At 31.4% G+C, this 16573-nt stretch overlaps 1 protein-coding gene across 1 annotated transcript; it reads left to right on the top strand.

The window, feature by feature from the left end:
* Positions 1-5677: 5677 nt before the first annotated feature.
* LOC114747971 (aspartic proteinase PCS1-like) lies at positions 5678-7478 on the top strand. Its single transcript, XM_028936327.1, has one exon. The coding sequence runs from the start codon at positions 5772-5774 to the stop codon at positions 7125-7127; it is 1356 nt and encodes a 451-aa protein (XP_028792160.1). The 5' UTR covers positions 5678-5771; the 3' UTR covers positions 7128-7478.
* The last annotated feature ends 9095 nt before the right edge of the window (positions 7479-16573 follow it).

Here is a 16573-nt window from a genome sequence, read left to right as displayed (position 1 = left end):
AATCTAGAAGACGTTTAAACCAACTTGAACTTATTCTTTTTACATTAAAGGTCTAATCACCAGATATTTTGAAAAAGAAAAGCTTAATTAATTATTCCTTTAGCACAATCCAGCTAGCCAGGCCACCAGCCGTATATATAGTTCATCATCCTTAAAGCCAATTTCAATGTCTTTTTCTCTTTAAAGCATCAATGCTTGACATGAAAACCAAAATGATTAACCAGACAAACAAGTTGCATTTTTTTTTTCAATCATGATCCATCACCCATATCAAAGCACGCCATTAATTTAACAGCAAAAAAAATTCCTTTACAAATTAAAAGTTACATGATTCAATTTTACTTGTAATTTCATATGGTTCGGAGTCATTAAAAAGAAAGAAAGAAAGAAAGAAGAAAAAAGCAGGCTAACTTTAAACATCTATCATTGTCTTTGTATTTATATCATACATGATGTGTGTGTGAATAATATATACTATCATCACTAATGAATTAATGTAGCTTGTTTTTACATACCCCGTGATATATATTACTTTTATCACTTTCTCATGATCATGATCCGTTGAACTCTTCACACATTTTACTTTGTCGATCATGTGCTATCTGTCTTCTTTACCTTAATGTCTTGTTCCTTTCAATAGATTCATAATTAACGTACGTAACATGTCCATTGATAGTTCAATCTTATTGCACCGTCCATTTTAATTTTGTTGCTTTGTTGTTGCATCACGTTACCCAACTTGGCGTCAAACGGAGCACCCTTTTAACCTATTATCTAACAAACGACACAATATAATGCAACAATGAAATTTGTGAAGACTTTGTGCCAATTATGTTTTCCAAAAGAAAATTACTAAAAATTTCTGGGTTTGCTTTTTTTTTTTTTGGGTACACTTTGTGACAAATGAAAAGTTACGTTTCAATTTCATCGAAGCACGTTCAATGAGCACGCAATTTCCTTTGGTGGAATCATACAAAAGCATTATACACAAAACTCCAAATCATCTGTTAACTTATGTACTATTATGAATTATATATAGTGCTTTTTATTAATTTCTTTTGTTTGTTTTCTTTTCGTTAGAATGGTACAAAAGATTAGATTAGGTTAATTGATCGCAATCTATTGATAATAGATAGAAACAATAGAAAATGCCAAAAAAAAATTCTTGAATTTTAAAATTTTAAATCAGTCTTGTTTATTACACTTTAATAACAATTGACTATATTTAAAAAGTAAATGATAATATATATTTTAGTAATTCTTAATTTGATATTTTAAAATTCAAGAGGTATTTTTTGAAAATTTTTCCTTAAAACAATGTGAGTTTTATATATTCGTAGATAATTACGAATAAAGTACACAAAACATGCAACTTTTGTTTGGAAGTTTGAGACTTGCTGGTTACAAATCATCATCAGGCCAATATACAATCATTCATTAATTTTATTTAACTCTTAATGAATATATTTAAGGGCAAGCACACTTCCCCTAAAAGAAATCAAAATTAATTATATAGACTTGTGAAAAGATTAGGAAAGAGTTTTGGGAAAAAAAATTATAAGTTTGAAAGATTATTTGTATTGAAAATTACTCTCTTAAAAGAAAAATTCCTTAATATATGTAATGAATAAAAAAATTTAGAAAAAAATTATAATTTTAAAGATAAAATGAATTGTAATCTTATAACTAAAATAAGAGCTTTTATTAGTTTTTATATTTAGGAATGAATGGAGTAATTGTTTAAATTATTATTTGCATAAAAACTCTAAATATAATTTGAAAAATTAATACTGATGAAGAGTATGTGTAAGAGGAAAATCCTTCGAAAAAAGTTTTATCGAACTAGATTCATTGAACATGGCTACGAAATTCCGTTGCTGTCTTCTTAAGAGCCGCATATATATTTATATATAACCTTTAGAAACAATAGGGCTAGCTAGCTGGCTAATGACAAAACATTGTTTGAGAATTTCAGAAGTCCTGTCGGAAAATTTTCAATCACATGAATTGAAGTTAGGAGACCACGAGAAGACCTTAATTCCCAGCCATGAATTGATGTTGAGATTGTGTCAAGTGACTAATGACTTAATTTAATGTAATTTAATATATTGGCCATATCTATCTCCTTAGCAATTACAATTTAGTTTGTCTTTCAAAAGGCAAACGATGGGCCATTTGCATTTGCTAGAAAGAGCTCTTGTAATTTTTCTTGACGGCTAAATTTATTTTTTTAAAACAATATCACATGCATGCATTGATATATATACATATAAATCTATATATATGTGTGCGCGCGCGCATGTATGTATTATGTACGAGAGAGAAATCTCATTTTTCATAATTAATACAACATTTTAATCATAATGTATGTCCTTTTTCGCGTCATATATATTGTGAGTAATTTTTAATATAATTTTGTTATATGATAGATTTCATTAATATATCTATTTATTCATCTCAATGTTTATGTTTGTCTAGTCCTTTAGTTTTCCTCACATGACAAAGTTTTTTTTTTTTTTTTCATTTTGTTTGCTGTAGAGGTCTTAAAAGGATAATTGTCCATTTCATGAATATTGGAGTTTATTTCTGTTTACATTTAAGGTTTATATTTCTTTGGTTCGCCCTTTCCTTATAACAAAAAATATGTTTAGTTTTTTTTAAAAAAAAATAGTAATTGGAAACCGGCCAAGGTTGTTGAAGTGACAATATTTATTAAAAAAAATAGTAAAGTGCATTTATATTATTTCACAAGATTTAAAAATTTTAAAATAGTATAAGTAGTTTGATTTGAGATTTTGAAATTCACCCACATTTTTAGGATATTTTATTGTTTATCATTGAAGATGAACACTTATAATAAATCAAATTATAAAGACTGAATTCAAACAAAATAAACTGTAATGACCTAATTTAAAATTGAGGTAAAATATAAGAATTTGCAAGTTAATTTTTTTATTATTTATAAGTAATATAAATATATAATTATTGTCAATTTAATTTTAATCAGAATGTATTGATAAATTCTAACATATGATAATCTCACCCACACAAATAAACGATAAATTTTCAAATCTTCATATGCATATATATGCATATAATAGAATCCAACCTGGTGCTTATAATTGAAGTTGTTTTTATCCGCATAGCTAGGCTTTAGTATAAACCCCACTCATTTTTTGGGAGAGGCAAATTCCACATCTTCATCACTTGGTGGGAATATAATGGAACTATTCCTTATTAGAAAGACCCAAGACATTGCCCTATGAACCACAAAATATATAAAGGGGTGCTAATTAAACAATTTATCTTATTATTTATATAAATATGTACTGGTGAGAAGAAAGAAGTTAAAGTAGGGTTGTTATATGTTAAATGGGAAAAACAGGTGATGTAAAACATAGGGGATAAGTGAGAGTGATATACTATACTCACTATTGATCCTAAATATAAGAGTTAGTTAAAAATTATAAATATAATACCTCAATTTATCTTGTTTGTCAAATTTATAATGTATTTTTAAAAATATTCCTATTGATTGTGAGATAATTCCATCCAAGTGTAATTTCATTGTACATGATTGAATAAGGATAATTTAGAGAACTCAACACATATTTGTTATACAAAAATAACTTAATTAATTTCTTAAATTAGTTATCTAATTCTTACCTCTAGGACCGGAGGTAGTATTATGAAATACAAATAACAATAACAACAATAATAACAATAATAATAATAATGAAGTGTGTGGTTTATATCACAGCGGCTGGTGTTTTTGACCAATTTCCTATTCATTTGGTTGCCTAAAAATCAAAGCTGGCTACCAGCTGTCCCTCTTCCCCTATATCATCCCCACTTCCATTTGCTTTCTCTCTATTTCGGTTTTCCTTTCTTCAGTATTATGATTTTTGGCAACACAACAAATCATGGTGATATCCAACTTTCCCTAAGCTTCTTATAGCTCTACCTATTTTTTGTATCCTTCCCTTCTAAAGTCCTTAATACATTGCATTAGGCTAAATTATATGTGATCCTCTAAGTTTTAGATCATGTACATATAATTTTTATGACCTTAAAAACTTTATAATGAACTCCCTAAACTCTTATATTTGCATAGCTAACTCTCGTCCGATTAGTTCTCTGCATCTCTTATTCTCTCATACCAAAGTTTAAGGGGTTAAACACAAATAAAATTAAATAAATAAGATATATACTATGATCGGTCCTTAATATAAACACTAGATAACTAATTTACGGATATTAAAAAATTAGTTGAGTTGATCATCTGTAATAAAAAGATATAATTTTTCGTAAAATGTTTTTGTTAATAATGTATATTAGAACTACTTTTTGATAGAAAACGTAATCACTATAGGGATTATTTGAGAACAAAATAGATAAATATTAGAGACAAAATATATTGAGATCTTATATTAAGAATTAAATTAAATATTTAACTAGCTCATATATTAAAAATCGAAAGTAGTAATTAATAGTTGCAGGTTATTTATATAGATTTAAAAGCTTGTGAAAGTTTATTATTAAGTTTTGGAAGTTATGAAAGTTTTTTTTTTTGGTATAAAAAGTTATGAAAGTTTTTTCTAAACGAGTCAAAATTGAAAAAAGTTTTGTCTGATTTAGTCACTGTTTGGATTTGCTTATTTAAGTACTAACATGTTTTATATAGATTGAGATTAAATTCTCTTCACATACTTATATCGTGTTCTGTAAATCATGATAAAAAATATATTTATAAATCATCCTAAATAAGTCTTATTACTACAAAGTGAAGTGTAGAACACTTAAATTGTGGTGACTGGATGGAGAACATTCGTTAATTGATCGTTACGGTCCTTGCCAGTTGCATCCTCGCAAGAGTTGAATGAAACTCGATTGCGACGGTACAGTTCAGCGCCACTCATTCTTTACGGGTTCCATTGTGGTACCCTTCCTCAAATTTAGAACCAATTATATTCAATTCCCAGGATCGATCTCTCTCTCTCTCTCTCTTCCCCCCCCCCCCAAATATATAATTCAAATCCATTCTCGTACCCTTTTAATTAGAGGCTATTTGGGATGCATTTGCTGTATCATTTGAATTGATAAAAGTGTTAATCTACTTAACCCTGCCACTAATGACAGTACCAACTAATAACACTTCCCATGATCGTTATTATGAGTTATGACGAAATTAATGCTATTATATTGTTTCTGTCCAAGACACAATCTTTGTACCCATATCTTTATTTTCCTATTTTTACCCGCACACACACATGTTCGTGTTTCTGCCCCATCGATTAGGTAGATCGATATAAAGAAGGGGTGTGTGCGAGAGAAGCCCCATATACTATCATCATAAAGTCAAAAACAAATCAATTGAAGTAAATTTAAACCTTCCATAATCAAACCAAGACTTGGAGCTAAATTAAAATTTAATTTAAACCTTCCATAGAAAAAGGAAAAGGAGAACCCACCATTCCATCATGATATTTAGAAGAGATGTGAATCGTGAAGTGAAGCTTCTATCCCTCTTTGCCTCTCATGCTTTGTTTCTCTTTTTCTTTTTGTGATATGAATTATAAGATCCACCCACTCAACCTAAGAAAACGCGTCTTCTTTTTTAGGTTATTTACGTTGCTTCTTTTGGCCTTTCTTTGTTCCCTCTCCCCTGTATAAGTACTCCCCTTTGCTTCCGCTGCTCTACCCCCTCACCTTCACTCTCACTCTCTCCAATTGGCCAAATTCAAACCTTGCTCTGTTTCTCTCTCTCTAAAATGGCTCTCTCTGTTTCATCACTCTGCTTCTTCTTCTTCTTCTTCTTCTTTACCTCTGCTTCGCTTGGCCTCTCAGCCAGACCCACCAGTAACAGTTCCAACACTCACTCTCTTTCTTTGTCCTTCCCTCTTACTTCAGTTCCCCTCTCCACCAACGTCTCTGACAGGCTTTTCTCTGCTTCTGTCCTTGCAAATGCCCGGCCAAACCCAAAACCCCCGGCGGCTTCGCCTTATAACGTCAAGTCGTCGTTCAAGTACTCCATGGCTCTGATCGTCAATCTTCCCATAGGGACTCCTCCGCAGGCTCAGGAAATGGTTCTGGACACCGGAAGCCAACTCTCTTGGATTCAGTGTCACAAGAAGACGCCGGCGAAGCCTCCTCCGGCGTCCTCCTTCGACCCTTCTCTCTCATCCACTTTCTCTGTCCTCCCCTGTAACCACCCTCTGTGTAAACCCAGAGTTCCAGATTTTACCCTCCCCACCTCTTGCGACCAGAACCGCCTCTGCCACTACTCGTACTTTTACGCCGACGGCACCTACGCCGAGGGCAATCTCGTCAGAGAGAAATTCACCTTCACGCCTTCCTCTGTCAGCACCCCTCCTCTCATCCTCGGTTGCGCCACCGAGAGCAGCGACTCCAAGGGTATTTTGGGAATGAACCTCGGCCGGCTCTCCTTCGCTTCCCAGGCCAAAGTCACCAAGTTCTCCTACTGCGTGCCGACCAGACAGACCCGACCCGGATCTCTCCCGACCGGGTCCTTCATCCTCGGAAACAACCCGAGTTCTGCCGGCTTCAAATACGTGCCCCTCTTGACCTTCCGTGAAAGTCAACGCATGCCGAACCTGGACCCCTTGGCCTTCACCCTGCCAATGCAGGGCATTCGAATTGGAGCAAAAAGGCTGAACATCCTTCCCGCTGTTTTCCGTCCGAACGCAGGCGGATCGGGTCAGACCATGATCGACTCGGGATCCGAGTTCACCTACCTGGTGGACGAGGCCTACAACAGAGTGCGGGAAGAAGTAGTGAGGCTCGCTGGTCCCAGGTTGAAGAAGGGCTACGTGTACGGCGGAGTTTCCGACATGTGCTTCGACGGCGAGGCGATGGAGATCGGACGGTTGATAGGTGACATGGCGTTCGAGTTCGGGCAAGGCGTGGAGATAGTGATCCCGAAAGAGCAGATTCTCGCTGACGTGGGCGGTGGGGTCAAGTGCGTCGGCATCGGACGATCAGACAGACTCGGTGCAGCCAGCAACATTATAGGGAACTTCCATCAGCAAAATCTATGGGTAGAATTCGATCTGGCAAATCGCAGAGTGGGGTTCGGTAAGGCCGACTGTAGCAGAGCAGCCAAGTAGAGCCCCAAACAAAATATCGTCGTGTATAACCCGTATAGAGTACAACTACAAACCATAATCCAGGTGTCACCATAGGAGTGATTACCGTACACGTGTCCGATAGATCTAGCACGGTCAGGATCAGACGGTGGACGAGTGAGGGGCAAAAGAGGCATAGGCGATGCGAAGAGTAAACGTCAATCGTTTTGGATGTGGGGCTTGATGTTTAGGTCTACTTCCAATGTTTTAAAAAAGAGAGAAAAAAGGGGTATGCATGGAAGGTGGTAATAATCATGTACACTATCGATGGGAGTGAGAGTGATGTATATATGAGGACTTAAAGTAAATATGATAATTATATATGTTCATGAATCTCTTTCTGGGAGTCATTTTCTTAGCATAATTATGCAGCTACGTCAAAATTTCATTTTACCCTTTTATTTTGCTCTTTCTCCTAATTTTTATCTTTTTTAGAATTTCATGATGTCTTTCGTCCCCCACAGCCCACACCACACAAAAAAGTTACGCCGACTCTGCTTTTGATCAACGTTAAAATTTTTAAAAGTGTTCTTATTATGGCAAATTTTGGACTTATTTACCTCTTCCTCCTCACAGCCAATGTATATCTCAATATTTTTTAAAATGACAAGTTACCTCTTTATATGGGCATTTGCCTACTTTCATTTGAACTCTCCATATTCTCAAGCATAGCTTTTCTTTTTAAAATAAAAAGTCAGACAAGATTATAAATAACATTAAACTCGTGAACTCCTACCTAATTACAAAGCTATTAAGCAAGCATAGCTTTTCCTAAAAACAAAATAGGGTAAATATGTAATTTTATCTCTAATTTAATTTTTTTAATTCAATTCTGATCTTTTACAAATGCCACCCGCGCTCTTTTTCTGAGGTAAAATTACAAAAAGAAATGTTAGGAATAAAATTCCACCTCAAAAATATGATCAGGGATAAAATTGTACATTTACTAAAAAAACTATTAATTTAATCTCTCTCTTTTATTGCATAACAAATTTCTAAAATGTTAACATACTTGTGTTTTAATAAACTATATATACCTGTATTTATGAGCAAAAATAAATTTTCATGTGTACTTGTCAAGAAATTAATGATTATATTAACGAATTATCATGTTTCAAATCTTTATTTATCTGCCATGGCTTATGATCCACAGCTTCATTTATATTAAATTTTGAAAATGACATTCATTGTAATATTTATGACATAAAAAGCATTTATTATTGGTGCAAGAGATGCTTTCCAGCCTTCTCTTGCGACTTTTGAATGACAATTATTTATCATTAAACCAGAGAATATATTATTTATTAAGGCATCCATTGCATGCATTGGCCCTAACAATCGTCTCATGAGTAAGAATAAGTGCTCTCAAAGGGAATGTGATTAGATTTTAATTCTTAACAACCCTACATTTTGGATTTATTTGGAAAACAAAGCAAAAGTGGAAGAATCTAAGCTTTAAACATTTCATACCAGCTACCTCTCTGGTCCTTGACGTGGAACTTAATTTTAGAATTGATGTTGATCTCATATATACAACCCATATCATAAGTTTATCAATTTTTTTAAATTAATTTCATTGATATTTCTTTAACAATAATCATGTGGGAGAAGAAAGGAAAGAATCAAGAAAAATGATTATGATACTTTAAAAAAAAAAAATACTCATCCAGTCCTAAATATACGACCCTTATACTAGTGAGTATAAGGGTCTTACATTTAGGACCGGAAGAGTATCATATTAACTAATTTAACTAATATTCTTAATATATTTAAATTAGTTAATTAGGTCTTACATTAAAAGTCAGAGTATCATGTTTATATTTATTCTTTTTTTTTCCTCAATAAAACCACATAGCCAAGGCTTGCATAATTCAAAATTATAAATAATACACCTTGGCTTGCTTGATGTGAGGGTGAAGATGAGCTAAGGTGAGGATCAAGTTACAAATTTAAATTTTGAAAAACTGAAATGAATAAATAAAAAAATAAAAAGTACTTTTTTATGTGTAGAGAATGGATCCTTAAAAAAAAAAAAGGAGTCTTAATTAAAAAAGAAAGGAAGTCAATGACCTTATAACCCAGTGATATGAATATTTCTTTGAGCAAGAGATTAAGGCTTGCATCTCTCTTATAAGTTCAGATCATTAGCATTTGTTTTTCTAATTTAAAAAAATATTCTAATTCTAAATATAAAATTTATAGTTAAAAAAAAAAAAAGAAATAGTGGTTAAGCGAGAGGAAAGATGGGATGGAAGGAGGTGAGGGCCGCCCAAAACACGAAAGGGTTCCCGCATAATTCCCGTTTCCGACACTTATCTCACGTTCCTCACACCTTGTGCGTCGTTTCGTCTCTCTCACGGTTCAATTACCCCGGAACCCGATTCAAGAATTAGAAACCTTTTGCCCTTTTCCCCTTCCACGTGGCACCCTTTGCTTCCCTACTTCTCTTTTATTTCTTTTTTCCTGCTAAAACATACTCCCTCCGTTCCTTATTATAAGAGACATTTGATCCTTATGGCATGTTCCAATATATAAGAGACACTTAAAAGTTGTTTTTACTTTTTTGTGTTGATTTCCTATTTTACCCATATTTATTATCTCTAACTCACACTCTCTCTCCTTCCCACTTCTCTTTCTTTTAATAATTTAATTGTTCTCTCTTATGCTCTCTCTCCTTATTAATGAGGGCATTTTTGGAAAAAAATTATACTTTTTACACATTAATTGTTCTTAACTAATTTTAACTATTTTTTTGATCAACGTACTTCGGTTATTTGTCTCTTATAATAAGGAACAGAGGGAGTATTTTATTTCTTTTAATAAAACCATCACGTATCAGAAAATTCCCCGGGAAAATCAGACAAAAGCGCTCGTTAAAAACTTTATAGGTTAAATGAACCTAAATTAGAATATTAATATTCGGTTGGTATATTAAAATTTCGACAATTTAATCTGAACTCAAGTTAAAGCAAATTTTAAATAGAAGCAACCCTCTCAAGAAGCCAAAAAAAAAAAACTCCCAAAAATATTTTCTGTATTTATCTTTATATTTATCATGGTTCAAATCGACATTAGGTATTCAAATAGTGATGATCATTTCAGCTAAAATCAACGGAAATTGATCCAGACTTTCTCCATATTAATACTACCTCCGGTCCTAATTATAAGACCCAGTTGACTAATTTGAGGAGATTAAGGAAGTAAGTTAAATTAGTTATTTGTAACAAATAAGTGTTGTCATTCCTAAAATATCCTTGCTAATTAAGTGTGTTAGTTAGAACTATCATTATTAGAAGAACTATCTTGGGAAAAAAATGCATAAATATGAGAGGCAAAATGAATTGGGGTATTATAATTAGGACTAAACTAAAAGTCAAATGGGGTTTTATATTAAGGACCGGAGGTAGTATTATTATTGTTGTTGTGATTATCCCCCGATTATTTTATCTATGTTTTAAGTTTTTATTTACTACCAGTATTATTTGTGTATCTTTATCTAGGTTCTTTGCATGCAAGCAAACTTTTTCGAGCTAAAATTCGAGAACATTTTACTTTTGCTTCGCCAGCTCTTTTATTCATTGTCAGTCATTTACTTTTTTTTTTTTTTTTCACGTGGAGCACTTCCACTTTATTTATAAGACATTTTTATATATTTTACACATATTAAAAAATTTAAATTATATTAATTTTTCATTAAAATATAATAAAATTTTCAATTTTATTCATCTTTGATATATACACTTTTTTTGTAAAAAATAACCATCCATATTATAATAAATAAAGATTAAAATAATATATTTATGTTAAAAATTTAACTCTTGTTAAATAAGGAGTTATAAATTAACTCCTTACTAACTAAATCAACTCTTATTTATAATAAAAATTATATTATTTTTTATTTTGATTATAAGATTTTATTTACATACTATAAATAAAATTTTATAACAGAAGAAAGGTAGGATTTGACTTATGCTATAATTATGAGCCATGAATAGAATGGTGACAGGGCTCGTGAAATGGTACCGAAGGTTGTCTCTGTTCTTTCTTCTTTCCGACCTTTCGTGTCCCCGAATTAATGCCTTCCTTTTTCTTTGGCCACTCCGCAATACTCCATAAACAATTTAATAAAAGACACTAAACTAATTTATAATCTACAACTTTTTATGTGTGTCGATGTCTAAAATTATGATTAATTTGTAGATCAAAGTTCATTTTAAATATTAAATTTCTATTAAACTATATTATTAACGAATTATTAGATGTGTTGGTCTCATTGTACAAACTTTGCTTAACGTATAAGCTGCTCACCTAGGTAGCCAAAAAAGAAGTCGCTCACTGAATGTGCTGATTAAAATAAAACATAAGCTATTTATCTTTAAGTTTATTAGTTTACTTTTTTTTTTTTTAATTTCACACATGAAAAAGTGTTAAAATACTCCTCCGGTCCTTATTATAAGACCCAATTTGACTTTTTATTTGGTCCTAATTATAAGACCCAATCCATTTTCTCTTTTATATTTATGTATTTTTTTCCAAGATAATCTTTCTAATAATGATAGTTTTAGCCAATATACTTAATTAGCAAGGATATTTTAGGAATGACAACACTTATTTATTATAAATAACCAACTTAACTTACTTCCTTAATCTCCTCAAATAAGTCAATTGGGTCTTATAATTAGGACCGGAAGACTATTACTTAATTAAATGATTAAAAAGTTGAAGAATTTGAACGGTGGGGCTCACAGGAAAGCCGGCAGTTGGAGACCGTGCGTGTGGTCACAGGGGGTGAGACCGGAGCGCCAAATAGTCAACTACGTTTAATATGCTGAGTTCAATTATAAAATTTTTAAATGAAGATATTAGTACACAATAAAACTAAATACGCATAAATTGTCCATTAATTATCAGCTAAATTCTTACCAACTACTAGTACTCCTCTGGTCCTATTTATAGAATAAAGAAAGAAGATTTTTTTTTGTTCTATTTATAAGTCATTTTATTAAATTTTTACCATTAATGTATTATATTGTCCTTCATTTATTACAATGTAGACAGTTATTTTTTTTTGAAAGGTGTATATATTAAATATGAGTAAAGTTGAAAAGTTTCCATATTTTAATGAAGAGTTAATACAGTTTAAGGTTTTTCTTGGTCTGTGTGAAACATATTGGAAGTACCTTATAAATAGGACCAGATGAGTGTTAACTTTTATTAATTATTAGTATTATGGTTTTAAAAATAAATGAATAAACTCCATGAAATAAGAAATATAGATAGACACAAGGTATTATTACCTGACATAATTTATTAATTAGATATAAGAGCAAGCTTTGAAATAAAAATATCTGGAGAGTGGGGAAGAGGGGGAGGAATTGAAATGGGAAGTGGAAGCCACAAAAGTAAGGTGGGACACAATGGGGGAGAAGAGGCGGAGAGAAACCCACTTGGAGATCATGTATAGGGTACCTCTGCCTTGCCTGCATAATTTGAATTCAATTGCCCCGTGCTTCTCAGTACCAAATAGTCAGCCACATTTAATATGCCCAAAAAACATGAATAATCAAGTCATCAAAAACACAAATCTTAAATCGGATCAGCTGGTTATTTGAATACTTAGTAATAATATTTAGAAAAAATGTAGATACCGGATAATAATATAAAAATATTATGACAATAAATATAGTTGAAAATTGACTGAATATAATAGATATTACAGATTCAAATTATTTACTGAAATACAAGTTAATCGTACATGAGAAAGCTGAGTTCATCATGAAAACTGAAAAGTGCTGTCATATTTTTGATAGAAAACATGAAAAGTACTAACAAATATTTTGAAAATGTGATTGAAATCTCTTGTAAATAGAATTAAATCAACAGTCCACAACTTATTTTATGAAAAAGAAAGGAGCGAGTGAATAAAGAGTACTACCTCACCAAATTTTGTATCATAAAATATTTTTTTAATAAATGTTTCTGAATTAATGTTTGTACTTTGTACTTTATCTTGTGTTATTTAATTTTTATTAATCGCTAATTCCAATTTAATGAAAGATATAATTAGAATAATGTAATTATTATTATTAATGTGGAATACATAATCAATTACTCTTTTTCTGATTGGTGTTCTATTATATACAAATATGGACGTAGATTGTGAATGATCCTAGCCTCAGGTGCCATATATTCCAATTGACCTGCCAGGAAATGATATATTACTTCTCTTCTCGTTATACAATTAGTTGATTAATTTCTAAGGAACAAAAAACCAGATCAGATATTAAACTGATTGAGGTAGTGGTTTAAGGGTTAGTTGGTCGGACCGGGTCAACTTGAGGTCCAACCGGTCATATTAAAATGATATAATTTAATTAAAAATAACAAAATATAATAACATTAACAATAATTAATAACAAAACATAAGAAAATATGACATTAATTTGATTGTAACAATAACAAAGTATAACAATATTGAGAATTTTGATCTTTATGATTCATTATTAATTAAACTTAATAATTATTGATATCAAAATTATCATTAAAATTTGTTTAAATCTATAGGGGTTGATATATTAGGAGATGCATGAGAAAAAATAAAACTAATAACAACTTAATCATTCAAACCGGTTTATTACCAGTTCACATCGGTTTTCACCGGTTCACACTGGTTTGACGGGTTCTCTATCAGTTTAACTCCTTCCTGGTTTAATATCCAAATTGAACATGTCCACTGACTAGTTCACCGGTTTGTTGGTTGAATCTGTTGATCCGAACCGGTTTTTTGTTCACTGTTAATTTCAACAGAACAACAAAAATTATTTAAGTTAGTTATTTGTAATAAATAGGTATTATTTTTTTAAAATACTTTTGCTAATATGTGTATTAGCCAAGATTATCATTTGACAAAATATTTAACATATGCAAGTATGCAACTACTATAAGGATCATATTAAAAAAAAAAAGGATCAATATAAAAGACAAAGTAGGTTAAGATATCATATTTAAGATCAAATTAAATATCAAACAAACTCTTATATTAAAAACTAGATATAATAATTAGACAGTTGATTTGGATTTTAAATGTGCAATTTTAATTCATTTTATCTATAATTAATTTATAAAACTTATAAAGTGATATGCTACAATATCATATTCTATAGGAATATTTTAGAGCGATAACACCATATTTATTGGAATTAAGTAATACTCATGTTACTATAATGTATTTGGGAGATGCGATGATATAAATTGGAAAGTCGGAAGGGGGAGGTTCGATGTGGGGATGGCAGGGACGTTGGGGCGGTCTCAAAATGCCGTGACAATAGGAGCCAGCTGGCGACACTGCACAAAGCGTGCGCCACATTTCACTTTCACCTTTTTTTTCCCGGGTAAATGAAAAAGGAAGCTTTAACTTAAGAAAGAAAATTTCTTGACCAAAAAAAAAATTTAAGAAAGAAAATTTCCCATATGGTTATATATAAAATTTTCATATTCTTAAAAAAATTATTCTCTAGTAAATTTTATTATTGAATTGTTAAATATTTATAACTAGGCAGTAAAAACTGACTTGCAACGTTTTTTATTTATGAATGGTAAAACTTGTTATATGATATCTTATTTTACGTGTTTGTTTAAAATCTTATAAATAAGAAATTATAGTATTTATACATTAATAACGATAGAGTTCTATTAAATTTTATATAAAAACCGAGACCACGACAATAGTTCAATAATCAACAACTTTAAATTATCACTAACAAACTGTTGTTGAGATGATAGGCAATCTTATCTTTATAAAAAAGGCAACACAAAAACAACTAATTTCACTGAGACAATGAGACCATTTCACAAAAGCTTAATTAATTTTGAATTAGTCCCTAAGGACTTAAAACATATATCTTCTTGATTTTTCCTAGTTGAAGGCATTTGAAGAGTTGTCCAACATTAAATGTAAACAAGTCTTACAATAAAAATTTGAATTCTAAATTGTCCCCTTATGGGATTTAGCCCTTTTCGTCAAATTTAACTGAGTTGGCATGGAAATGGATTATAAATGTTGGATAAAAGGAGGTTTGGGAGGCTGTGAGATTTTGTGGCTGGGCATCGCTATCAACCCTTTCTCGAGAAACCTAATCAAGCCAGCCGTGTCCTTCCAATCTTCCATCCCATTCACAGCTCACCTCTTTCACTTTCACTCCCCCAAACCCTAATCCTCTCATTTCCCAGTCAATTCCTATAAAATAGACTTGTGTCTTCTATTATTATACAATTTTCTGCATTTCATCACCGGCCGTCTTCTTTGAAAAAATTTCCTGTATTCTTCTTCGCACGCAAATCTATGAAAAGCCTGCGTTTGAATCAGCACAAAATTCTTCTACCTTCTCCCTCTCACCCTAATCATTGTTTTTGCTCAAAATTATCCATTCTTACTAACTACAAGTAAGATTTTTGGGGTGACCATCATGGAGGCTGCATGAGCAAACTCCTTGTCATGATATCATTTCCCATTCTTAATATAAGACCTAGTTAACTAATTTGAGTAAATTAAAAAAATAGTTAACTTGATTATATGTAATACATATATATTATCTTTTTAAAAATATCTTTACTAATCAAGTGTATTGGGTAAAACTACTATTATTATAAGGACTGTTTTTTTAAAAAATAATAAACATGAGAGACAAAATGAACTGAGATATTATATTTAGAATTAAAATAAAAATTAAATAAAGTTTTATGTTAAGGGCTAGAGGTAGTAGCTATGAATAGTTTTGTTGGTATAGAATTTATGCCTAGTTTACATTACATTAACATATTCAAAATAATAAAATAACATATACTTCTCTTATAAGACCCTATGCTAATTTTGTATTGATTAATAAAATTAGAAAATTTTAATATTTATAAAATAATTGTATTATTTTTCTTAAAACATTTTCTTGGAAAAACTATTTCGTAGTGTCTATAATTTTTCTCAATTTTTAATTTGGTATGTATATATTTTTCTCTTTCAATTAAATACTGCAATCTTTGCTCTGTTAGTACTCTTAGCTTTTGTGTTGGGACTACCAGTACTGACCGTAAAATTAGAGTGTTTACTTAAGAGAAAAACCATAGAAAATGCTGTAAATTTGGAGGAGTGGATGAATTGGAGTGATGCATTTAACACTAAAACAAATGTCTCAATCAGTCTTATACTTGAAATCAATGGAGTGATATTGATGACAGTTTTGAATGAATAATAGAAACATTGTGAGGTTAATAGGGTGGGGGTGCCCCATGGGGGAAGAGAGTAGGTGGGATTTACAGAGGGGGAAGGGTCCCCCCAACCTTAATTGACTTTTTCTCTGGTTTATTTATTAACTTCACTCTCTTGTATTGTTGCCACTTGCCAGCCTCTCTCTCTCCTGATATTTCTCATTCCC

This window comes from Neltuma alba, unplaced genomic scaffold, assembly GCF_004799145.2.
Source record: "Neltuma alba isolate B1F8T4 unplaced genomic scaffold, ASM479914v2 tig00005532_pilon, whole genome shotgun sequence".
Lineage (NCBI taxonomy): Eukaryota > Viridiplantae > Streptophyta > Magnoliopsida > Fabales > Fabaceae > Neltuma > Neltuma alba.
Note: the sequence above shows the minus strand (reverse complement) of the source record. Positions and strands in the feature narration are given on the sequence as shown.